Below are 27,040 nucleotides of genomic sequence, written 5' to 3'. Positions count from 1 at the left end.
TATGGTTATACAGCAAATTTCACAGCTTTAACATAAGTGGTTGGAAAGAAAACACATTTTCAAAATGTTCGCGTAAACCAATATGGCTGCCACAGCTTGTGACCAATTCTTTCAACATGAACAACTGAGACTCTAGGTCACAATATAAGGTTATACAGCAAGTTTCACAGTTCTAACATAAGCAGTTGCAGAGAAAATAGATTTTGGAAATATTCGCATAAAACAAATTGGCTGTCAGATCATATGATATACAGCCTCCATATTATGCACAATAATTGTTACCATAGATGTGAATAAACATGGCAAAAATAAATCATTTTTGTAAAACGATTTGTTTTATTATTAAATTTAAAAATATCGTTAAGCGTTTTTGAACAATTCAAAATGGCTGCCAAACCACATGACCTATCAACTTCTCTTGACCAAATCTGAATGTTAGTCATAAGATAACTCTGTAAACAAAATTTCAAGTGTGTGCCTTAAGCGGTTTGGGAGAAAAGGATTTTTATAGTTTTTAAAAACAGCGCATAAGAAACAAAATGGCCGCCAAGCTATGCATTGTATGGCTTTCAAATTGTACATACTAATGCTCACTATAGAACTTTACAATTTGCAGAAGTTTCATGAAAATTTGCAAATGTTTTATTTCATGAAGGCGACTGCGCAATGCGAATTTTAACTGCAATATTGTCTTTAAGGGTTATGACTATGTGTAATCATGTGTCTATTACACTGTAATATTGTTAAATATTGTAAAACTAATGTATAAAGTGCAAAATTACGCAATTAAATGGTGATTAAAAGGTTAATGTCTCAAGGCAGCCATGTTGATTATGGAAAAATTTTAACAAACTTGGTAGAGGACCTTGCAAGGAGCATATGTGCAAAACTGCGCTTTATTGCACTAAGCGGTTTAAGAGAAGAAGATGTTTAAAGATTTTCGCAAAATGCAGGATGGCTGCTACATCATGTGACCACGGCACTTCTGTTGAGCAATGGCAAATCTAGTTCATAGCAGCACTGAGCACAGCAAGTTTCAAAGTTGTAACATTAGCAGTTCCAGAGATAAAGATTAAGCGTTTCTCGAAATTTGTCGCAAAAAGCAATATGGCTGCGTAACCTTATGACCTATGAGTTCAATATTGCATGAGATGTAGCAGAGCAATAGGCTGTACCAGCATACCTGATTTCAAGAGCTTTGCTTTAGCAGTTCAAAAGTTATGGGCAACAGAAAAAGTGGCGGAATAATAAAAATAATAATAATAATCGTGGCAATAACAATAGGTTGTCCTGCAACTCCGTTGCATGGCCACCTAAAAAAACAATAATAAAATGTAAGAAAGCTTTGTGAAGTTGTTTGTTTGACATCTGCATACAACAGGGATTCAGCAAGGAGTTACATTTGAAGCTTGGTCCCATAATCCCTTCAAATCACACATTTTCATAAAATAAAATTAGACAGCATTTAGCATGTGCTCTTTTAAATAAATATATAAAACTATGCAAAAGCCAACACGCAGAAAGCATACGTACCTTATCAATGGCTTTCCCCACTCTGGACACACTACTGTGGATGTCTTTATGATCAGAGGCCAGCTTTTGAACAGTGTCTTTTATTCGCTTACAGCACTGAGTCAGAACAAGGGATAGAGTTCCTGACAACTCGCCATCTTGATCTAGTGGGTTAAACAGACAACCAAAAAATAAAAATTCAAAAAATAAACACACTTTACTGTTTAAAAGGGACAATCTAGACATGATTCAGAAAAAAAACTGCAATTTTAACCCCTTTAGGCAACGGGCATTTCAGACCAAGACTTGCCCAAAAGACCAGATAATTTGTAGCATTTTTCCCAACACACCTCCATTTAAACAGAAAGATCCTTTTTTTGTTTTTTAAATTTCCCTAACTATATTTTTTTGTTGTTGACAACCCAAAGTATTGATCTGGGTACATTTTGGTATATTTCATGCCACCGTTGGCTGCAAAATGTGATAAAAAACTAAAATAAAAAACAGTTAACTTTTCACAAACTTTGGTGTTCTCACTGAAATTTACACACAGCTGGTGCAGACATAACACAAATGGATGTAAAAGCTTCTCGGGGTTCCCCTTTGTTAAAAAAAACATAATTTATGCTTACCTGATAAATTCCTTTCTCCTGTAGTGTAGTCAGTCCACGGGTCATCCATTACTTATGGGATTATATCTCCTCCCTAACAGGAAGTGCAAGAGGATCACCCAAGCAGAGCTGCTATATAGCTCCTCCCCTCTACGTCATACCCAGTCATTCGACCAAAACCAAACGAGAAAGGAGAAACTATAGGGTGCAGTGGTGACTGGAGTTCAATTTAAAATTTAGACCTGCCGTAAAAACAGGGCGGGCCGTGGACTGACTACACTACAGGAGAAAGGAATTTATCAGGTAAGCATAAATTATGTTTTCTCCTGTTAAGTGTAGTCAGTCCACGGGTCATCCATTACTTATGGGATACCAATACCAAAGCTAAAAGTACACGGATGACGGGAGGGACAGGCAGGACCTTTACACGGAAGGAACCACTGCCTGAAGAACCTTTCTCCCAAAAACAGCCTCCGAAGAAGCAAAAATGTCAAATTTTTAAAATTTTGAAAAGGTGTGAAGTGAAGACCAAGTTGCAGCCTTGCAAATCAACAGAGGCCTCATTTTTAAAGGCCCAAGTGGAAGCCACAGCTCTGGTAGAATGAGCTGTAATTCTTTCAGGAGGCTGCTGTCCAGCAGTCTCATAGGCTAAACGTATTATGCTACGAAGCCAAAAAGAGAGAGAGGTAGCCGAAGCCTTTTGACCTCTCCTCTGTCCTGAATAAACGACAAACAGGGAAGAAGTTTGTCGAAAATCTTTAGTTGCCTGTAAATAGAATTTCAGGGCCCGGACAACGTCCAGATTGTGTAGAAGTCTTTCCTTCTTTGAGGAAGGATTAGGGCACAATGAAGGAACAACAATCTCTTGATTGATATTCTTGTTAGTGACTACCTTAGGTAAGAACCCAGGTTTAGTACGCAGAACTACCTTGTCTGAATGAAAAATCAGATAAGGGGAATCACAATGTAAGGCTGATAACTCAGAGACTCTTCGAGCCGAGGAAATAGCCATTAAAAACAGAACTTTCCAAGATAACAGCTTGATATCAATGGAATGAAGGGGTTCAAACGGAACACCCTGCAAAACGTTAAGAACTAAGTTTAAGCTCCATGGCGGAGCAACAGTTTTAAACACAGGCTTAATCCTGGCCAAAGCCTGACAAAAAGCCTGAACGTCTGGAACTTCTGACAGACGCTTGTGCAAAAGAATGGACAGAGCTGAGATCTGTCCCTTTAACGAACTAGCAGATAAACCCTTTTCTAAGCCTTCTTGTAGAAAAGACAATATCCTAGGAATCCTGACCTTACTCCATGAGTAACTCTTGGATTCGCACCAATGTAAGTATTTACGCCATATTTTATGGTAAATTTTCCTGGTAACAGGTTTCCTAGCCTGTATCAAGGTATCAATCACGGACTCCGAGAATCCACGCTTTGATAGAATCAAGCGTTCAATCTCCAAGCAGTCAGCCTCAGAGAAATTAGATTTGGATGTTTGAAAGGACCCTGAACCAGAAGGTCCTGTCTCAGAGGCAGAGACCATGGTGGACAGGACGACATGTCCACTAGATCTGCATACCAGGTCCTGCGTGGCCACGAAGGCGCTATTAGAATCACCGATGCTCTCTCCTGTTTGATCCTGGCAATCAGACGAGGAAGTATCGGGAAGGGTGGAAACACATAAGCCATGTTGAAGACCCAGGGTGCTGTCAGAGCATCTATCAGAACCGCTTCCGGATCCCTGGATCTTGATCCGTAACAAGGAAGCTTGGCGTTCTGGCGAGACGCCATGAGATCCAGATCTGGTTTGCCCCAACGCCGAAGCAGTTGTGCAAAAAGCTCCGGGTGAAGTTCCCACTCCCCCGGATGAAAAGTCTGGCGACTTAGGAAATCCGCCTCACAATTCTCCACGCCTGGGATGTGGATCGCTGACAGGTGGCAAGAGTGAGACTCTGCCCAGCGAATTATCTTTGAGACTTCCATCATCGCTAGGGAACTCCTTGTCCCTCCCTGATGGTTGATGTAAGCCACAGTCGTGATGTTGTCCGACTGGAACCTGATGAACCTCAGAGTTGCTAGCTGAGGCCAAGCCAGAAGAGCATTGAGAACTGCTCTCAATTCCAGAATGTTTATTGGAAGGAGACTCTCCTCCTGAGACCATGATCCCTGAGCCTTCAGGGAATTCCAGACAGCGCCCCAACCTAGTAGGCTGGCGTCTGTTACAATTGTCCAGTCTGGCCTGCTGAAGGGCATCCCCCTGGACAGATGTGGCCGAGAAAGCCACCATAGAAGAGAATCTCTGGTCTCTTGATCCAGATTCAGCATAGGGGACAAATCTGAGTAATCCCCATTCCACTGACTTAGCATGCACAATTGTAGTGGTCTGAGATGCAGGCGTGCAAAAGGTACTATGTCCATTGCCGCTACCATTAAGCCGATTACCTCCATGCATTGAGCCACTGACGGGTGTTGAATGGAATGAAGGACACGGCAAGCATTTAGAAGTTTTGTTAACCTGTCTTCTGTCAGGTAAATTTTCATTTCTACAGAATCTATAAGAGTCCCCAAGAAGGGAACTCTTGTGAGTGGCAATAGAGAACTCTTTTCTACGTTCACCTTCCACCCATGCGACCTTAGAAATGCCAGAACTAACTCTGTATGAGACTTGGCAGTCTGGAAACTTGACGCTTGTATCAGAATGTCGTCTAGGTACGGAGCGACCGAAATTCCTTGCGGTCTTAGTACCGCCAGAAGAGAGCCCAGAACCTTTGTAAAGATTCTTGGAGCCGTGGCTAACCCGAAGGGAAGAGCAACAAATTGGTAATGCCTGTCTAGGAAGGCAAACCTTAGGTACCCATAATGATCCTTGTGAATCGGTATGTGAAGGTAGGCATCCTTTAAATCCACTGTGGTCATATATTGACCCCTTTGGATCATAGGTAAGATTGTCCGAATAGTTTCCATTTTGAACGATGGAACTCTTAGGAACTTGTTTAGGATCTTTAAGTCCAAAATTGGTCTGAAGGTTCCCTCTTTTTTGGGAACCACGAACAGATTTGAGTAAAACCCTTGTCCGTGTTCCGACCGCGGAACTGGATGGATCACTCCCATTAGTAAAAGGTCTTGTACACAGTGTAAAAACGCTTCTCTCTTTAGCTGGTTTGCTGACAGCCTTGAAAGATGAAATCTCCCTTTTGGAGGAGAAGCTTTGAAGTCCAGAAGGTATCCCTGAGATATGATCTCCAACGCCCAGGGATCCTGGACATCTCTTGCCCAAGCCTGGGCGAAGAGCGAAAGTCTGCCCCCCACTAGATCCGTTTCCGGATCGGGGGCCCTCACTTCATGCTGTCTTAGGAGCAGCAGCAGGTTTTCTGGCCTGCTTGCCCTTGTTCCAGGACTGGTTAGGTTTCCAGCCCTGTCTGTAGCGAGCAACAGTTCCTTCCTGCTTTGGGGCTGAGGAAGTTGATGCTGCTCCTGCCTTGAAGTTACGAAAGGCACGAAAATTAGACTGTCTAGCCCTTGGTTTGGCTCTGTCTTGAGGCAGGGCATGACCCTTACCTCCAGTAATGTCAGCGATAATTTCTTTCAAACCGGGCCCGAACAATGTCTGCCCTTTGAAAGGTATGTTAAGAAATTTAGATTTAGATGTCACATCGGCTGACCAAGATTTAAGCCACAGCGCTCTGCGCGCCTGAATGGCGAATCCTGAATTCTTAGCCGTAAGTTTAATTAAATGTACTACGGCATCGGAAATAAATGAATTGGCTAGCTTAAGTACTCTAAGCTTGTCTGTAATCTCATCCAATGTAACTGAGTTAATGGTCTCTTCCAGAGACTCAAACCAGAATGCCGCCGCAGCCGTGACAGGCGCAATGCATGCAAGGGGTTGTAATATAAAACCTTGTTGAACAAACATTTTCTTAAGGTAACCCTCTAACTTTTTATCCATTGGATCTGAAAAAGCACAGCTATCCTCCACCGGGATAGTGGTGCGTTTAGCCAGAGTAGAAACTGCTCCTTCCACCTTAGGGACCGTCTTCCATAAGTCCCGTGTGGTGGCGTCTATTGGAAACATTTTTCTAAATATAGGAGGGGGAGAAAAGGGCACACCAGGTCTATCCCACTCCTTGTTAATAATTTCTGTAAGCCTTTTAGGAATAGGAAAAACGTCAGTACACGTCGGTACCGCAAAATATTTATCCAGCCTACACATTTTCTCTGGAATTGCAACCGTGTTACAATCATTCAGAGCCGCTAATACCTCCCCTAGCAATACACGGAGGTTCTCAAGCTTAAATTTAAAATTTGAAATGTCTGAGTCCAGTTTACTTGGATCAGATCCGTCACCCACAGAATGAAGCTCTCCGTCCTCATGTTCTGTATATTGTGACGCAGTATCAGACATGGCTCTAATATTATCAGCGCACTCTGTTCTCACCCCAGAGTGGTCGCGTTTACCCCTAATTTCTGGCAATTTAGATAATACTTCAGTCATAACATTAGCCATGTCTTGCAAAGTGATTTGTATGGGCCGCCCTGATGTACTTGGCGCCACAATATCACGCACCTCCCGAGCGGGAGATGAAGGTACTGACACGTGAGGAGAGTTAGTCGGCATAACTTCCCCCTCGTTGTCTGGTGAAATTTTCTTTACATGTACACTTTTATTTAAAGTAGCATCAATGCAATTAGTACACAAATTTCTATTGGGCTCCACATTGGCCTTTGAACATATTGCACAAAGAGTTTCCTCTGTGTCAGACATGTTTAACAGACTAGCAATGAAACTAGCAAGCTTGGAAAATACTTTTGAAATAAATTTACAAGCAATATAAAAAATGTTACTGTGCCTTTAAGAAGCACAAAAAACTGTCACAGTTGAAATAATGAACCAAATTAGTTATAGCAACCAAATTTTCACAGTAAATGCATTAAGTTAGCAAAGGATTGCACCCACCAGCAAATGGATGATTAACCCCTTAATACCCAAAAAAACGGATAACAGATATAAAACGTATCACAGTCAAAAGCACAGTCTCACAGGTCTGCTGTGAGTGATTACCTCCCTCAAAACTAGTTTTGGAGACCCCTGGGCTCTGTAGAGACGTCCTGGATCATGGAGGAAGGAATAGGAAGACTGTGAGTGAATTCTTACTGCGCAAGAAAGCGCCAAAATAGGCCCCTCCCACTCATATTATAACAGTGGGGAAGCTCAGTAAACTGAATTTATTCATAAACGACAGCCATGTGGAAAAATAATGCCCAAAAATTTTATCACCAAGTACCTCAGAGAAAAACGATTAACATGCCAGAAAACCGTTTTAAATAAAATTATGAAATGATACTAATAAGCCTGCTGCTAGTCGCTTTCACTGCAGTGGGGGCTCAAATATAAGTTAAATGTATACAGTATTTTCTTAGTGAAGTTCCATTCCCCAGAAATACCTCAGTGTAACATACATACATATCAGCCTGATACCAGTCGCTACTACTGCATTTAAGGCTGCACTTACATTATATGGGTATTAGCAGTATTTTCTTAGTCAATTCCATTCCTAGAAAATATACTGCAACATACCTCCTTGCAGGTGAACCCTGCCCGCTGTCCCCTGTTCTGAAGTTACCTCACTCCTCAGAATGGCAGAGAACAGCAAATGGATCTTAGTTACGACCGCTAAGATCATACATAAACTCAGGTAGATTCTTCTTCTAAAGCTGCCTGAGGAAAAACAACACACTCCGGTGCCGTTTAAAATAACAAACTTTTGATTGAAGATATAAAAACTAATTTTAATAACCACAGTCCTCTCACACGTCCTATCTATTAGTTAGGTGCAAGAGAATGACTGGGTATGACGTAGAGGGGAGGAGCTATATAGCAGCTCTGCTTGGGTGATCCTCTTGCACTTCCTGTTAGGGAGGAGATATAATCCCATAAGTAATGGATGACCCGTGGACTGACTACACTTAACAGGAGAAATAGCAGATATGCATGGCTTCATAATTAGAAGGCAGCCAATTGCAGCTGCACACCACACTTCTGAAATTCCTCGCAGTTAAGGGGTTAATCAGGTAGCTTGTAAGGTTAAGTTTAGCGGTATTGTAGAGAGTACCCTCTCCCTCCCCCTGATCTTTCCTAAATGGCTCTCTTCCCTCCCTCACCCACCCCCACACTTGTCACCACCATCTTAGGTACTGGCAGACAGTCTGCCAATGTGAAGTTTGTCTTTAATTATTATTAGTAGTGTAAGATTACCCCCCTTACCTTCCCACCTCCCTGACCCCTCCCAAAAAGCTCTCTAACTCTACTCCTAACTAGTGTCCACCATCTTGGGTACTGGCAAGTGTCTCTTTCTGCACTTCTATTTATGCACTGCCCACATGCAGAAATAGCGCAATCTTTCAACTGTTAGCAAGATCAGTCATTAAGGAGTTAAACAACCTTCCCATTTAATTTTATCATGATATTTGCTCTGCTCTCTTTGTATTCTCAGTTGAACGCTTAACCTAGGTAGGCTCAAATGCCAATTTCTAAGCCCTGAAAGGCCACCTCTTATCTCAGGGCATTTTTACAGGTTTTTTGGGGGTTTTTTTTTTTTTTCAACTAGACAGCGCTAGTTCATGTGTGCCATATAGATAAACATTGCGCTCACTCCAGTGGGGTTACTTAGGAGTCAGCACTGGTTGGCTAAAATGCATGTCTGCCAAAAGAACTGAGATAAGTGGCAGTCTGCAGAGGCTTAGATACAAGGTAATCAGAGGTAAAATGGGTAATAAAAGGGATTATCTATCTTTTTAAACATCAACAATTCTGTAGTAGGTTGCCCCTTTAAGTATTTGTCAACCCAATGAAAGAAAAAAAAAAAAATAATAATCTTACATATGACTTCTTTTTACACATATATACTCACACCAAAGAAGACTATTATATATGTAATTACAACAATGGGCTATTAATATGATTTGAAACGCACGTTTTCTTTCATGCAATTTTAAGCAACCTTTTAATTAACTCCTATGATTTTTTTTTTTCATTCTCTTGGTATCTTTATTTGAAAACGCAGGAATGTAAGCTTAGGAGCCAGCCCATTTTTGGTTCAGCACCTGGGTAGCGCTTCCGATTGGTGGCTACATGACGGTATCCCATGACTAGGGGTAGGCAGGACATAACATCAGTACTATTCATTTTTGTACACACACAAAAAAATTTTTGTACCTAATAAAAACACAGACAGCCCATTTGTGTTACACATGGGCTCTACAGGCCAGTATAATCCCCAATGTGAACACTTGTGTTTCAAGACTGTAGACCACATGTAACTTCTCTCCATAGCACTTGGCTGGCCTGATGACATTGTGATGGGCAGTGTGTATGTATGTACCTGAAATATACAGTTTTATTATGGATTCTTAAAATAAAAAAAAGAACGATTTTTGAAGCAGTATATTTTAATTTGAAGTCTTAAAGGGACATGAAACCCATTTTTTTATTTCACGATATAGAAAGAGCATGCAATTTTAAACAACTTTCTAATTTACTTCTATTATCTAATTTGTTTTATTCTCTTGATATTCTTTGTTGAAAAGCATATCTAGATAGGCTCAGTAGCTGCCGATTGGTTGCTGCACTTAGAAGCCTCGTGTGATTGTCTCACCCATGTGCATTGCTTTTTCTTCAACTAAGGATATCTAAAAAATAAGCAAAATAAATAATAGAAGTAAATTGGACTGTTTAAATTTGTATTCTCTTTCTGAATCATGAAAGAATTTTTTTGGGTTTAGTGTCCCTTTAAAAGGCAAGTCTAAAGTGGGGTTTCTTAACGGCTTTGTTTACAGTGCCTTTAAAAGATTATAAGAAGAAGAAATAAGCTTAAAAAGCATAGCAAGACCGGTATGGGATTTATATTTCTATACCCCATGCTCAGTGTTAATGAACACATACTAATTAATAGAGAGGGTGTGCATGCCGATTCAGTGTGCCTCTGTTAAACAGCACTAGAGAACAGATTTTGCAAATGCATGCAGGTTAATAACATCCAACGGTCTTTACATGCAGAGGTTGGTAGTGTGTTTACACGTGGCACTTTCCTTTCACTTAAGCAATACCTAGTTGAAGTTTCAAAGTACACTAACCAGCTCTCCCAAACTGCACTATTAATAGCATTTGAATTTCCTCATATTAGAAAATGGATGACGTATCCTGCATCTCTAAGATTGCAAAGGAAGACAGGGTTTGTTTTTTTCTTTAGGGGTTTTGCTGTGATATTGCATTTATTTAAATACTAGCCCCAGACATTTTTTTAAATGTTTTTCAAACTTTATAAATTAGATCTAATTTATAAAGTTTGAAAAACATTTTTAAAAAATTATTTCAGGGACTAGTATTTATATATGTGTAAAAACCCCTACATTTACCACCACTTTAAAAGGGACAATACACTATAAAACTGTTTCTACCAGCTGCAGAGTATAAAATGTATATGAAGTTGCATTTTCAGGTTTGTGTATATGAAGTAGCTGGGTTTGTGCTTTTAAACCACAGCCTAATACAATGGGTTGATTTTCACAGTTAATATCAGATCTCATTATGTTATCACTTTGTTTCCTTATATTTGTCTGGAAAACCAAAGCTCAATACTGTGGGGTCGATTTATGAAGCAGCGGATGCTGCCTCCGACCCACTTCGCTTCAGGTCCGCCTGAAGCGGTAGTTAAGGTGCAGCTGTCTTAAGACCGCTGCTCCTTAACTCCTCCGCCACCTCTGAGGTGGCGGACAGCAATCAGCCCAATCGGTTTGATTGATACCCCCTGCTAGCGGCCGCAAATCTGCAGGGGGCGGCATTGCACCAGCAGTTCACCAGAAATGCTGGTGCAATGATAAATGCCGAAAGCGTATGCTGTCTGCATTTATCGATGTGCAGCAGACATGATTCACTACTTCGTATCATATCTGTCCGCAGCATAATAAATTAACCCCTTAGAGAGAACACTGGAAACGATCATTTTATTACTTAAAACTATTATATTACAATGCCTAGACTATAGTATAGAAACTTTCAGTATAGGTGGGGATACCCCAGGCTAAATCAGCTATTTCAAATTCCAAAATAGGGGTAAAGGAGCTACTTGTAAATTTAATACACTCCAGCAGGTAAAATGGATCATTGGGAACAATTTAAAGGGGATAACTGTCCCTTTAAAGTGCCATAAAACAGGTTGAGATCTGAATATCCTAAAAGGGCTAATTCATTTAAAATAGTTTGCATAAAAAAAAAAAAAAAAAAAAAAAAAAAGTTTAAAAATTGCTGGCAAGTATTTTAAAATCATTTTCAAAAATAAGCAAAATGAATTATATAGCTAAACTGCATGGAGCAGCTAACTTCACCCCTATTATCAGTGTTTAGACACAGGTATTGAATTTCAACTGAGTTCACAGCTTCTAGGCATGTGCCATCAGATAACCCCTATGCACTTTTGCATTTTACCGAAAGAAAAATAAACAGATACAGCTATAAAAGGAATTGTGTGCGGGGGGGGGGGGGGGAAGGAGTTAGAGAAACTAAAAATAAAGGGTTAATGGCGAGGCACTGCAATATAAATTTGCAGGTAAAGTAACTAAAGTACATATATTATTTTGTCTCTGTCCCTTTAAGGTCTCACTGAGCCACACACTTTAATTAATATGTGCAACACTGAATATTTCAGGATGTACAATTGCACAGAATGGGTAACACTTCTACCTACTTTGCTTGTAGAGAAAGGGAAAAAAAAATTCTGGACAAGGTTAAAGTGAATGTCAAGTTGATGCTAAAGTGTCCGGTTTTTTAAAATTCGATTAAAAAAGAAAAATGCATGCTTACCTGATAAATTTATTTATTTTTTGACACTATGAGTCCACGGATCATCTCAATTACTAATGGGATATTCACCTCCTGGTCAGCAGGAGGCGGCAAACAGCACTACAGCAGAGCTGTTAAATAGCTCCTCCCTTCCATCCCACTCCAGTCATTCGACCGAAGTTAGGAAGAGAAAGGAAAAGCCAAGGTGCAGAGGTGACTGAAGTTTAGAATAACCCACAACCTGTCATACAAGAAAACAGGGCGGGCCGTGGACTCATCGTGTCAAAAAAGAAATAAATTTATCAGGTAAGCATACATTTTCTTTTCTTTTTTAAGACACAAGTCCACGGATCATTTCAATTACTAATGGGATCCAATACCCAAGCTAGAGTACACGGATGATACGGGAGGGACAAGACAGGGCACCTAAACGGAAGGCACCACTGCTTGAAAAACCCGTCTCCCAAAAGCGGCCTCAGCCGAGGCAAAAAAGTGTCAAACTTGTAGAACTTTGTAAAAGTGTGTAGAGAGGACCAAGTAGCAGCCTTGCAAATCTGTTCCACAGAATCTTTGTTTTTGAATGCCCATGAAGGAGCAACAACCTTTGCATATGAGACTGCTGGACATCAGTCTCCTGAAAAGTGTACGATATTCTTTAACCAAAAGGAAAGAGAAGCAGCCGTAGCTTTCTGTCCCTTATGTTTTCCGGAGAAAATTACAAAGAAGAAGACTGACGAAAGTTCTTAGTCGCCTGTAGGAAAAATTTCAAAGCACGAACCACATCCAAATTGTGCAGAAGTCGCTCCTTCTGAGAAGGATTAGGACACAGAGAAGGAACAACAATCTCCTGATTAATGTTCCGAACAGAAACAACCTTAGGAAGAAATCCTAGTTTAGTACGTAAAACCACCTTATCTGAATGGAAAATAAAAAGGTAAGGAGACTCATATTGTAATGCCGAGAGTTCTGATACTCTTCGAGCAGAAGAAATAGCAACAAGAAAAAAAAAAAAAACTTTCTAAGATAACAACTTAATATCTAAGGAATGCATAGGCTCAAACTGAGCCCCCTGAAGAACCTTGAGAACTAAATTTAGACTCCAAGGAGGAGTAACAGGTTTAAACACAGGCCCGATCCTGACCAAAGCAGGACAAAAGGATTGTACATCTGGAACATCTGCCAGACATTTGTGTACAAAAATAGACAAGGCAGATATTTGACCCTTTAATGAACTTGCTGATAGACCTCTCTCTAAACCCTCTTGAAGAAAGGACAAAATTCTAGGAATTCTAATTCTACTCCAGGAGTAGCCCTTGGATTCACACCAAAAAAGGTATTTACGCCAAATCTTATAGTAAATCCTTCTCGTTACAGTTTTAGAAGCCTGTATCATGGTCTCAATGACAGATTCAGAAAAACCCAGCTTGAATAAAATTAAGCGTTCAATCTCCAAGCAGTCAGCTTCAGAGAAACTAGGTTTGGGTGAAGGAAATGACCCTGAATTAGAAGGATGCAGGATCTAGTCACCTTGCAGTCCCTCAACGCTGAGAGTGAACAAATATCTCAGGGTGATACAACACCAAGTCAAGGTATGAAAATGAAATCCAAATTTTATCCAGTACAATCTAGGGGTAAATCCCTTGAGAATTTTCACAAGAGAGTCTTGGAAGATCTTGCTCTGTTGGACAGCACAACCAATATAGGCCACTCTAATCTGTCTAGAAAAGAGAGAGAGGCTGTTTTATCTCTGCAAAACAATTTGTCGATTGTCATTAAACAGTCGGATAAGGGTGGCTGCTTGGTTGTGATGGACAGAGAAATGTACATTGAGGAAGCCCTTAGACAGTTGGGCGACGGTGATTCATACCAGCCACTATGTGGGGACCCTACTGTGAAATTTGGTAAAAAACTTAGGTCTCTTTTGGACGATGGGATATACATGGGTGTGATTGATAGGAACACCATGGATTACATTTTGGTAGAGAATCCTGTCCTACCCATATTTCACCATCTGCCAAAAGTTCATAAGGGCCTAGAGGATATAAAGGGGAGACCGATAGTGGCTGGTATAGGATCGCTGTCTGAACATCTGTCGGAATGGGTAGATAATATCCTACAGCCACTAGTTAGCTCTCTACCCAGTTTCCTTAGAGATACATCTCACATGTTGACCATGATAGAAAAGATACATGTAGAAGAGGATATGAGTTGGTTGACAGTTGATGTCGCCGCTCTCTATACTTCCATCCCTCATTCTCTTGGCATTAGAGCTGTTCATTTCTTTTTGGACATGTTAACTGATTATAATGATGAAACTAAAGACTTTGTGCTAAGGTCCATAGAATTCCTGTTGGAACATAACTATTTTTCTTTTGAGGGGGTTTTTTACCTCCAGAGGAGAGGTACAGCGATGGGGGCGAAATTCGCCCCCTCGTATGCCAACCTATTTATGGGTTGGCTTGAATATACCTTTCTTCTGGGGGAGAATAACCCCTTCAGGGATGGAATTAAATTCTATAAAAGGTTTATTGATGACCTCATATTCATCAGCACCTTTGATCAAAGAGAGACAGAGAGGTTTGTAGAATATCTCAATTCTTGCGTACCAGAGATTAACTTTACGTATGAGTGGCATAAAACAGAGATTAACTTTCTTGATATTAGACTGATTTTTGATTTTCAGTCCAAGGAAGTGCATACATCTTTGTATCGTAAAGCCATTTCAGCCAATTCACTATTGCATGCTTCGAGTGCGCACCCGAAGCATGTATTTAGGGGAATTGTAAAAAGTCAGTTTCTGAGAAATAGACGCATAAATTCAAAAGAGGATACCTTTGAGGCTGAAGCTAGTGCTTTAACAACTAGATTCAGACAAAGAGGATATTCAGACAACTTGATAAAAGATACACTTAAAGAGGTTCAAAAATGTAAGAGGGGAGACCTCTTGGGAGGAAGGAGGAAAAGGCAGGAGAATAAAGATGAAATATGTAAGAAGCCCATTTTTGTAACCAAATATTCATCACAGTACTATGATGTGTGTAGGATAGTGAGGAAATATCTGCCCATTCTATATGGGGATGATCTATTGAAGGATACCATTAAACAGGGATGTAAATTTGTATATTCTAGGAATCTATCATTAGGCAATATGCTTTCTCCTAGTCAATTGCGAACTCCAAGAAGTAACAGTTCCTGGCTTACACACAATGGTACATATAGATGTGGAAAAAATTGTAAAGCATGTGAACATATAAAAGTGGGCCCTAATTTTATGTCACATTCAACCGGCCTGAATTTTGACACAAAAGGATGTATTAAATGTTTTTCTACGTTTGTGGTATATGTGATTGAATGCTCGGTTCATTCCAAACAGTATGTAGGAATGACATCTCGAGAAGTCCGTATAAGGATAAGGGAGCATTTGGGATATATCACAAATGATGTGAGGTGCTCAGAATTAGCACGACACTTTATAGATGAACACCATCAGAATGTGTCAACATTCAGGTGGAATGCTATAGAACTAGTTAAAAGTCCCCCTAGGGGAGGTGACAGGAGATCCATTTTAGCCAGACAGGAAGTCTATTGGATTAATAAGATGGGCACGTTGACCCCAATGGGTTTCAACTCAGCCAATGATATCATAAATTTTTGGGAGTAAAGGTGGTGATAACATCTTTACCATACGTGCACAATCTTCTATGTCTAGTCATAATTTCAGTTTTAGACCCTCTTGTTTATGTGATGTCTCAAGAGATATTTGGTGGTATGAATTTGTAATTTCCTGTTTATAAATTATGTATCAACATATTAATTGATATCATTGATATTATTGTTTATCAACTTATGAAGTAGGTCTAACTAATGATTTTATTATGATGATAATGATCCATATGAACTAGTCCTTTCAATACTATTGTCATTATGTCTTTTGATGTCTTTGGGACATTTAAAATAACACTCTAGTATTTTTCCCCTTAATAAATTTATCTACATCCTCCCTCCAGCAACTCACCTTGAGCTATATAGATGAATAATAAAAGATGTTTAGAGATCTTTTTTACATGTTCAGTATGGCTATTAAAGTAGAGGTATATTATTAGGTTAGAGTATATGCAAGGGACATAATATAGAAGTCTGATTTTCTAAATAAAGGGAACAATATTTACAGGAGACTAATATAAACAGTATCACACATAACATGAGTAAGAGATAGGGAGGTCTCTAGGACCTAGATGTTGCCTCTAATCAAAGTGGTAGTTGTATGTTTTTAGAGCACCAATCAGGTGAGAGTTGGTTCTTTAAATGTATGTAGTAATTAACTTCACAATGAGTCTATGATTACGGCAAATCCATGCTGAAACGCGTAAGACTGTGATCTTACCTACACTTTGTACATTTTTTGATGCTGCTCTACAGATTTTAATTGTTTGTACTATGTGTACACAATAAATGGACGTTTTATAATTGAATTGAGGGTCGTGGCCTTTTTTGGAAATTATTATTTCTGCCTGAATTAGAAGGCCCTTCCTCAACGGAAGTCTCCAAGGTGGCAGAGATGACATTTCTACCAGATCTGCATACCAAATCCTGCGAGGCCAAGCTGGAGCAATTAGGATCACCGACACCCTCGCCCGCTTGATTCGAGCAATAACTCGAGGAAGAAGCGCAAATGGAGGAAATATGTATGCTACACTGAAGGTCCAAGGGACTGCCAGAGCATCTATCATTTCCGCCTGAGGGTCTCTGGACCTCAAACCGTATATTGGGAGCCTGGCATTCTGACGAGATGCCATTAGGTCTAATTCCAGCTGACCCCACTTGAGAATCAGACTGAAGAACACCTCCGGATGAAGTTCCCACTGCCCCGGATGAAACATCTGCCTGCTCAGAAAATCCGCCTCCCAGTTCTCCACCCCTGGGATGTGGATTGCCGACAGGCAGCAAGAATGAGTTTCCGCCCACTGAATTTTGGTTACCTCTGTCATCACTAAGGAACTTCTCATTCCTCCCTGATTGATGTAAGCCACAGAGGTTATGTTGTCCGACTGGAATCTGATGAACTGAACCGAGGCTAATTGCGGCCAGGCCAGAAGAGCATTGAAGATCGCTCTCAGCTCCAGAATGTTTATAGGAAGAAGAGACTCGGACTGGGTCTAAACTCCTTGAGCCTTTAGGGAGCCCCATACTTACCCCCATCCCTGAAGGCTGGCATCTGTTGTCACGATCACCCAGGATGGGCTGCGAAAGCAGGTTCCCTGAGAAAGATGATCCAGAGACAACCACCATTGAAGAGAATCCCTTGTCTCCTGCTCCAGAAGTATTCGAGGAGACAAATTGGGATAATCTCCATTCCATTGCCTGAGCATGCTTAATTGCAAAGGTCTGGGATGAAACTGAGCAAACTGGATGATGTCCATTGCTGCCACCATCAACCCAATCATTTCCATACACTGAGCTACTGATGGTCGAGGGGTGGATTGAAGTACTAGACAAGTATCTATAATCTTTGATTTCCTGACTTCTGTCAGAAAAATCTTCATTGAAAGAGAATCTATTATGGTTCCCAAGAAAGTTACTCGTGTCTGGAACTAGAGAACTCTTTTCCAAATTTACCTTCCACCCATGAGACTGCAGGAAGGAAAGTACCATGTCTGTGTGGGACTTTGCTTGATGTAATGATGGCGCCTGAACTAGGATGTCGTCCAGATAAGGCGCCACCGCTATTCCTCGGAAACGAAGAACTGCCAGAAGAGATCCCAGAAACTTTGTGAAAATTCTGGGAGCTGTAGCAAGACCGAAAGGAAGAGCCACAAACTGGAAGTGCTTGTCCAGAAATGCGAATCTTAGAAACCTGTGATGATCCTTGTGAATGGGAACACGCAGGTAAGCGTCCTTTAAATCCACAGTTGTCAAACTGACCCTCTTGGATTAAAGGAAGAATGGAACGAATTGGTGTGAAGGTTCCTTCTTTCTTGGGAACCACAAAGAGATTGGAATAAAACCCCTGACCCAGTTCCTGAATCGGAACTGGGACAATCACTCCCAGATCTGAGAGGTCTTTTACACAATGTAAGAACGCCTCTCTTTTTCTCTGGTCTGCAGATAATCTTGAAAGTAGAAACCTGCCACAGGGAGGAAGACTTTTGAACTCTAGTTTGTATCCCTGGGACACAATCTCTATAGTCCAGGGATCCTGAACATCTAGAACCCAAGCCTGAGAGAAAAGAGAAAGTCTGCCCCCTACAAGATCCAGTCCTGGATCGGGGGCATGACCTTCATGCTGTATTTGGCTTAATGGCAGGCTTCTTGGATTGCTTACCTTAATTCCAAGCTTGACTTGGTCTCCAAGTAGGTTTGGGTTGTTCCTGCTTGGCGGAGGAAGAGGAAAAATTTCTCTTGAAATTTCGAAAAGAACGAAAATTCTGGCGTTCTTTTTGCTTGTTTCTCTTATCCTGAGGGAGAAGATGACCTTTACCTCCCGTGATATCAGAGATGATTTCCGCTAGGCCGGGTCCAAACAAGGTTTTCCCCTTGTAAGGAATAGCTAAAAGCTTAGACTTTGAGGATGCATCTGCAGACCAAGGTTTCAACCATAAAGCTCTGTGGGCTAAAACAGAAAAAACGAATATCTTCGCTCCAAGTTTAATAATTTGGATTCCTCATTTCAGACCCAGGAAGAGGCTTTGGAACGGGTGGAGGAAGCTGGAGCTGCTGTGAAGAATAAAAGGTAAGTTTTTTTTCTCAACAGGAGTGAAAATGTAAATTTTGATGAATTAAAGAGCCCCTGTTTTTAATCAAATTTTTAAAAACAGGGCACTTTAGCATCAAAATTGACATTCACTTTAAAAAGGGACACTGTACACTAGATTTTTCTTTATTTAAATGTTTTGCAGATGATCCATTTATATAGCCCATCTGGGAGTGTTTTTGTAACAATGTATAGTTTTGTTTGTTTTTTTAATAACATTGTGCTGGCTGATTTTCAGATTCCTAACTAAGCCTCAGGTGTAGACTTAAGTATACAGACTCCTTCAGGCTTCCGTTTGTGTAATTGGTCTTCTTATATACAGGAGAGGGGGGGGGGGGTGTCTGTTCTTCCTGCATTCTCAGTCAGTGGGTGTCCAAGCCTAATCTCATCGACACTGCAAAACTGGGAGCTTCTAAGCAAGTTTTTAAAAGGTTTTATTCTGGACTAGGCGATAAGCTAAAAAAAAAAAAAAAAAAAACAAAACAAAAAAAAACAAAGCTAAAATTAAACAAAAAAAAAATTAAATTATGCTTACCTGATAATTTTCTATACTTCTGATGGGGAGAGTCCACAGCTGCCTTCATTACTTTTGGGAATTCAGAACCTGGCCACCAGGAGGAGGCAAAGACACCCCAGCCAAAGGCTTAAATACCTCCCCCACTTCCCTCATCCCCCAGTCATTCTGCCGAGGGAACAAGAAACAGTAGGCGAAATATCAGGTGAAAAAAAAAGGTGACAGAGGAATAAAAACTACTAAAACACGGCCGCCCCCATAAAAATGTGGGCGGGGAGCTGTGGAGTCTCCCTGTCAGAATAACAGAAAATTGCATTTGTTACTTTTGGGAAAACAATGCCCAAGCTATAGAGGACACTGAATGCAAAAAAGGGTGGGTAGACAAGGGAGCCCATTCAAAAGGGCACCACAGACAGATAACCCAACAGAACAACTGCTGCTGCACCGAGCAGAACAAAAAGTGATTAAAAGGACTAAGTAACTGCCCAACAGTTAAATCCAGCAAACGCAGATAGAGACCGATCAAAGGTACTAGAGTCCACCGAGCACAAGGCCCCAGAAGAGACAAGTCACACTGGCTCCAAGGACGTACCGATTCCACAGATTCCCGAAAGGGAACAAGAAATATTCAACAAGAGATTTAAAATCTCAGCAACTAGGGTAAAAAGGGAACCCCAGCAAAATTGAGCGCAACCGCAGGTCGTAGCAAGACAAAGGAAAAAAAAAAGGGGAAGAATAGAGATAAACTCCAACAACCTACAATAATTAAGATAAGGGGGGAAAAAAAACCTACCCCAATCTGGAGAAAGTCCAAAAGACCAAGAATCGATCCAAGACAACTCCAAAGACGGAGCAGAACCCATAACTCACACACTGCACTCATGAAAGCGCTATCGCGGAATAAGCAGATATTCCCCAGAACCACCAACAATTAGCAGCCTAAGCATTTACCGTGCTCCAGATGGAGCTCCCGGCTCCCACTCTGCCACACAAGACTAGTAGACAGCAGTCACGAGCACTAGCCTATCAAGTTAGAAACTGCACCAGGAGGCTCCCACAGAGAGAACCCTCTGGGAATGCAAGAACTTACTCCCTCACAAAAATAGGGAAGCAGAAAGAACATGCTGAGAAAAAAAAAAAAAACCCATGCCTCTAATCTCCACTTCTAGAGAGATCACAAGATCTGAGGAACATAGTCAAAAACTCAACTGATCCATAGGCCTCAGGTCAAAAAGGTAAAACCAGCCCACAGCTGGATTCAAACCAACAACTCAAAATGTAAAGCCCCAAAAGACCCACCATTAGGTTACGTGGGCTACTTCGAGACAAAGGCCCAGCACCAAAAACGCCTGGCATGTCCAAAGATAAGGAATAATAGATACTTGTATTACACAGAACTCAAAAGAAGACTAAACTGTAACAAAGGGTAAGCAAACCTTGACCATATGTAACAAGCTTGGCATGCTAAACTCAAGCCGGAACAGAACGCAGTACGATCTCGGGTTCCAGAACCCAGACCCAGAGTCCTTCCCTCCAGGAAGATGAACTCCCAGACAAAAGGAGACCACACACACTGACAAAACAGTGAGAATACCAGAATCCGCCTCAACGTGACTGTACCACAAGGTCGAGGGACCCCCCCCCTCCGAGCATTAGATGGACACCATGGTATAACCCTCTCCCCCTAAGGGGAGGGAAATGAAGACACCTGCTCACCCACTCACAAGTGAGGAGCATAAGTCATCGAACATACGGCGAAGCAGAACCGACTGAAAGGACACCCTTCGGCTTTAACAGCCGGTCCAGGAGCCAAACAGAAAGCCAGCGAGCCCACCTATAAAGTGGAGCGGCTGAATAAGAGATGAATTTCACGCTAGCTAAGCAACTAACAAGCCATCAACCCCTTCTCAAGTCTCCGTCCGAAGGAGCATGCGGATGACTCAACTCAAGGGCTGAATCAATCGAGATCCAACTAGGAGGTCCAGCCAGATTTCCTAGCCAAGATCAAACAACCGGGCACCTGGAACACGAAGCCGGTCACAGACTAGGAACCCCTGAGGAAACATAGAAATACTCCATACGGAAAACCCTAGAAGATGCCAGCACAGCCCATTCAAAGGCCCTAAGGCACCAGACATGCACTAAGTGCCCCAGAGACAGAAAAAGATAGATACTTTTCCAAAATTCGAGGGACACCACCCTCCAGCTAAGAAGCTGCCAATAAAAAAAGGCACACCTCTGCAACAGAGGCTGCAACCCAGAAACAATCCATCTGGGTCCACCTCCCGGTAACCTCCCAGGACCAAAGGGACAACAGAATGACGAACATCAATATCCCAAAACCAACATATCAACTGATATGATGTAAGAAAAGGAAGCTCCAGGACCATCCAAGAGATCAACGCATTCTCTATAGTCCCCAAAAACATGGGAGCAGACAAGAAGCAGTATGAGGAAGAAAGGCAGACAAAAAAGTGCCTGACTCTCCAAAATCAATGACCAACCAACCGGGCGTAGGAAGTGCTGGAGCGGCTGCCAGGATTAAAAGGTAAGTTTTTGAAGAAAACAAGTGAAATGTCAATTTTGATAAATTAAAGTGCCCTTGTTTTTAATAGGATTATTAAAAACCGGGCACTAATTAATCCAAATTGACCTTCACTTTAAAGGTAAGGTAAAGTTGAGCACACTAAACGATATCTTTCATAGATTTAAAAATAAGCATAAGTTTCATTCATCAATATTCTAATATTTATCCTAATTACTTATTTTTCTACCTTACAATTACTGTTCCGACACCAATCTTTCGTCCGCCCGACATTTTTTAATCTTTGATTGACAGTTGCGATCAATATTACTGTCAAATTAGCTTTTTCCCCTTCGGGGGTTTAGCCCATCCATTCCTACGTCACTGTATTACTGAGCGCATGTGTCTGACTACACTCAACCTAGTTCCACCCGTGCTCGTTCGTGAGTTGCGCATGCTCTGTGCTAACAATACAAACTTTGTATCGGGCAGTGGGGGAAGTGGCGCATGCGCAGACGAAATCGACTTTGTGAACGCGCATTGACCTGACGTAAAGGAGGGGGGTGAGACCGCTCGCTGACATTATACATAGAAACACGGAAGTGGCATGGGGGAGGAGTATTCCAATAAACGGTAGGAAATAAACATACGATTGCATCTAAATTACATAATAAAAATAAAAATAAACTTAGCGACTACGTTCAGGATAAATATTACACTGATTATATGCATTCAATACAGCTAAACTTTACCTTGCCTTTAAGTATTCTTCGGTTAATTAGGTTTATTGCTATGTGGGGGGTTGGCGGTTTAGGGGTTAATATTTGAATTATTTGTGGATTAGGGCTTAATTACTTTATTTTTTGCGATGTGGGGGTGTGCGGTTTAGGTGTTTGTTAATACTTTGTATGGGAGGTATGTTTTTTTTTTTTTATACTTTGTGCTGGCGGTTACGTGTTTTTTTATTTATTTATTGCGGGCAGTTACATGTGGGTTTGTTTGCTTTTTTGTTTTTTAAAACTTCGGGTTTGACTACGCTACATCCAGGTGGATTCTAAAAAATGTCAGGGTGGTGAAAGAATCCACCTTCACCATACTGCCATTTTCGGAATCCACCGGGATGCAGTTTTGCTGCATCCAGGTGGATTCTTTTGGCTGCTTCGCGCAACCAACATTCTTCTGGCTGCTTCGCACAGCCAACAATTCTTTTGAGGATGCATGCGTAACTGCGACGGACAAGTTACAAACGCGATTATAGTATAGATTATTAGAACAGTTTGTGCATATTCTTCTTTATATTAGTGTCTAACGGGACAGTATACACCAATTTTTATAAAACTGCATGTAATATATTGAAGAGCAGTTCTTGGGACAAAAAAAAAAAAAAAAAACAAGTAGAACAATGCACATTATGTTTTGATACATTTGCCTGGCCTACTGGAAATATTCTTCAAGAGATGAGTCTCTGAAATCATTGCAATTGCTATGCCCTTTGGGAATCAAATACCCGCGACCTTTGAGGATTCTCTGCCATCTCTCCTTAACAAGTGCTATGAATTTAAGGTTCTGGGAAAAAGGTTAGCTGAGCTTCTTCAGCTTGCCCTATAGAACTCTGTACAAACATCGCTGGGTATTGTAATTGGAGCTCTCAGTCTCCACTGTCTGTTGTCAACAAGGGATCAATACCATGAATAATGTTAAACATAAATCTATGCAAGAGCTTTAGTGCCTTGTTCATAAGGGTTATGAATGGTCAGCATTCATTTGAAGAGAAGATTTGCACTCGGCAATATTGTTTAAAACAAGAAATTAAAAAAAGTTTCAAAGATAAAAACATTTTTTTTATCATATTACCTCTCACTTCTCTCCTAGTTGCACTACAGTCTGTCTTGTTTAAAATGATTTATTGTTAAATGTACACTTAACCCTAATTTATTCTTTTGTGATTCAGATAGAGCATGCAATTTTAAGCAACTTTCTAATTTACTCCTATTATTTTTTCTTCGTTCTCTTGCTATCTTTATTTGAAAAAGGCATCTAAGCTAAGGAGTAAACAATAGAAGGAGGTATTGCTATATTCAGTTAAAAAGTCCTTTAAATGTATAAATGCATTAGAAAGCATTAAAAAGCCATGGACGCAACCAAAGATAGACGTTACAGAACCCTGGACAGCACTGCTTTATTAGTGGGTGAATTTATCCACCAATCAGCAAGAACAACCCAGGTAGCCGGCATCTAAACTTATATTCTTGCTTTTCAAATAACGATACCAAGAAAATTAAGACAATTTTAGGAGTAAATTGGTAAGTTGCTTCAAATTGCATGCTGTACCTTAATCACGAAAGAAAAAAAAAAAAAAAAAAAATTGGGTTCAGTGTCCCTTTAAAGAATAAAAAAAAAAAAAAAAAAAATAAATTAGCACATATACATACATACATAGTATACACACAGTGGATATAAAAAGTCTACACACCCCTGTTAAAATGTCAAGTTTCTGTGATGTAAAAAAAAAAATGAGACAAAGATAAATCATTCCAGAACTTTTTCCACCTTTAATGTGACCTATAAACTGTACAACTGCAAAACAAACTAAAAGCTTTTAGGTGGAGGGAAGTAGAAATAAAAAACTAAAATAAATATGGTTGCATAAGTGTGAACACCCTTAAACTAATACTTTATTGAAGCACCTTTTGATTTTATTACAGCATTCAGACTTTTTGGGTATGAGTATCAGCATGGCACATCTTGACTTGGTAAGATTTGCCCACTCTTCTTTGCAAAAACACTCCAAATCTGTCAGATTGCGAGGGCATCTCCTGTGCACAGCTCTCTTCAGGTCACCACAGATTTTCGATTGGATTCAGGTCTGGGCTCTGACTGGGCCATTCCAAAACGTTAATAAACTTCTGGTGAAGCCATTCCTTTGTTGATTTGGATGTATGCTTTGGGGTAGGGCTGCACGATTAATCGCATATGCGATTTAAAACCCACTATTAATCGCCGCGAGGAGTCACGATTTTTTCATACATAAAAAAATTCCTTTAGAAGTTGCTGTAATGTATTGATTTATTTGTGATTTCTTGCAAACCAGCTCCATCTAGTGGTTGCTTTTAGCACACATTTGTAAAATGGCTCTTTTACATTCACTTTTTGTTCTCATATGCAGCCGATCAATCTAGAAATCTAAAAGCAGAGCCCATGCAGGAATGAAGGGCAGAGAAAGCCACTTCCTTATATTTCCCCCTAGGGACGTCTGCAGTCTGAAACTCAGGGTATGTAAACATTATGGAACCTCCCACACAATCTCTTCCTCTCTGAGAAACGGCTTAAATACATAGCAGATGCAGTTAACCCCACGGCTCCCAAAAAGGCTAAAACTGCAGTCCCCTCTGCTGCTGGGTTAACTTAACTGCATCTACAATGTATTTTATATCAGCAGGGCACAGCATTTCTGAAAGGAGCAGCCCCCCGCCCTTACTGCTATATGCCTGTAATGGATTCCTGGACAGGAGCAGGGCTCATTTTCAGTCAAATTAAAATGTTTGTGTGTGTGTGTCTTACACCGCTTCATTTGTTAATCATACCACTGTCCACAGTTAGAATGACTGTCCAAGAAAACATGACAATGTTGTGTGTCATAAGACCTAATAACTGGCTAGTGGCTACTATTTAATCACATCACAGGCAGCAAATTTTATTTTAACTATTTTGTGGTTTGTATTTTTATGCTCCAAGAGTGTATTGGACATTGAGAAACATGTACATTAAAAGGGACAGTATGGGGGGCGTGGTCTAGAGGCCGACAGGATCGGTCGCAAATTTGGAGGCTCCTAACTTATTGCCTATAACAAGCTGATCTTTCCATCCTCAGACTATCACTAAGCTGAATTTATGTTGTAAGATATTGGTGCTTTGCTCAGAGTGCCTGCACAGTACTTTACAAAGCCTGGAAGCCGGAAAGCTGGATGTTTATACTTTTAGGAAGCGGCCTAAATATAATCCTAAAAGAACCCCCCCCCCCGGTTGAACAAGGAACACATCGCTACAACCTCACAATGGAGGGATACTACTCAAGGCTTTTTATGTTATTGTCAGAGCTGGAGAATCAAGTGGATCGGCGTTTTAAGGATCTCACAGAAATTGTTCAAAATGGCGGAACAGAGGAAGGCTCCGAATCTCAAAGTTTGCAGGGGACAATTTCAACTGAGCAGATAGCAGAATGTCCGGTCACTAGTCTGATTGCTGTGCCATTTTTGGAGACCTCACATATGATCCTACCTAGTTCAGGGCGAAATTCTTTTACCGCTACAGCAGTGGAACTTACCAGGTACGATTTGCTTTCAATGTCCGCTACAGGGATATGTAGTGATCACTCACAGTTACTCCACTTAGAGCCCGTGAACATGGCGCCAGGTTGTGGGAGTGCGGCCGGCTCCCGCGACTGGGTTCAGATGAAGGATCGCAAGCATTACCTACCCAAAGGTAACATCAAGAAGGAGTGGAGAGCATGGTTGTTCCCGGTAGCTTTAAAACTTTCACCTTTTTTCAGTTTCACCTGCGACTGGGATCTCTACCGCAACATATTAAGCTGGATCCGTTTAGGAGTGGGCTAAAGGGGAAGCTTTGGCTTGCTCATTGCAAGCGTTCAGTGGTGCACTGGGACAGTGAGGATTTAACAATATCTCTTCATAATATTGCTTATATGTAACGCAAAAAGAAACCTTGCTAATAGTGGATAGCTAAATTCTACACAAAAAAAGAGGGACTTACTTCTATAATGTTCAATAACGTTTGCCATTTATATTGTGTGTTTATTCCAGTTAGTTAACTGTTTAAGTAATTGTGTATTTTATAATGTTCTCTGAGTGTAAATGTCACTGTGTCTGTGAATCTGTGAAACGCCTAATAACCTCTGAACAGTCTATAATACCAATGTAGCCTAATCTCCTGAAGTTGCTCAGTAGTGGGCTATATATGTCTATCAGGAAACTGGGATCATTGAAATCTTTGGATACCCAAGTGAGCTGATTAGAAAGTCACAGTTTCTAACATAGGTCCCATGGATGTTGCTCTACTCCCTTAGATTACATTATGCAGTTACTGCCCACAATGTTTTTCAACTACTTTTGTCTTCCCTCCTTTGTGTTAATGGGTATATCAGGCTTAATGTGTTTTATGTGGGTTCCTTAATATAATAGGCTTTGCTGGACATTTAGGACAGGACAGAGGGGTAATGTACAGCTGGCATAGATCCTGTGGTCACCTTTCTATTTACATACATCAAAGTATC

At 40.8% G+C, this 27,040-nt stretch overlaps 1 protein-coding gene across 1 annotated transcript in view; it reads right to left on the bottom strand.

Annotated features, from left to right (window-relative positions):
- The window catches only part of RMND5A (required for meiotic nuclear division 5 homolog A), a gene marked incomplete in the record, with an annotated part of 255,383 nt that overhangs the window by 199,194 nt on the left and 29,149 nt on the right, over positions 1-27,040 (bottom strand). The window contains 1 exon segment of the mRNA XM_053704282.1: positions 1,534-1,676. Coding sequence (XP_053560257.1) covers positions 1,534-1,676 — 143 coding nt within the window.

The sequence above is a fragment of the Bombina bombina genome, chromosome 2 (assembly GCF_027579735.1).
Source record: "Bombina bombina isolate aBomBom1 chromosome 2, aBomBom1.pri, whole genome shotgun sequence".
NCBI classification, from domain to species: domain Eukaryota; kingdom Metazoa; phylum Chordata; class Amphibia; order Anura; family Bombinatoridae; genus Bombina; species Bombina bombina.
This window is presented reverse-complemented; position numbering and strand designations above follow the sequence as displayed.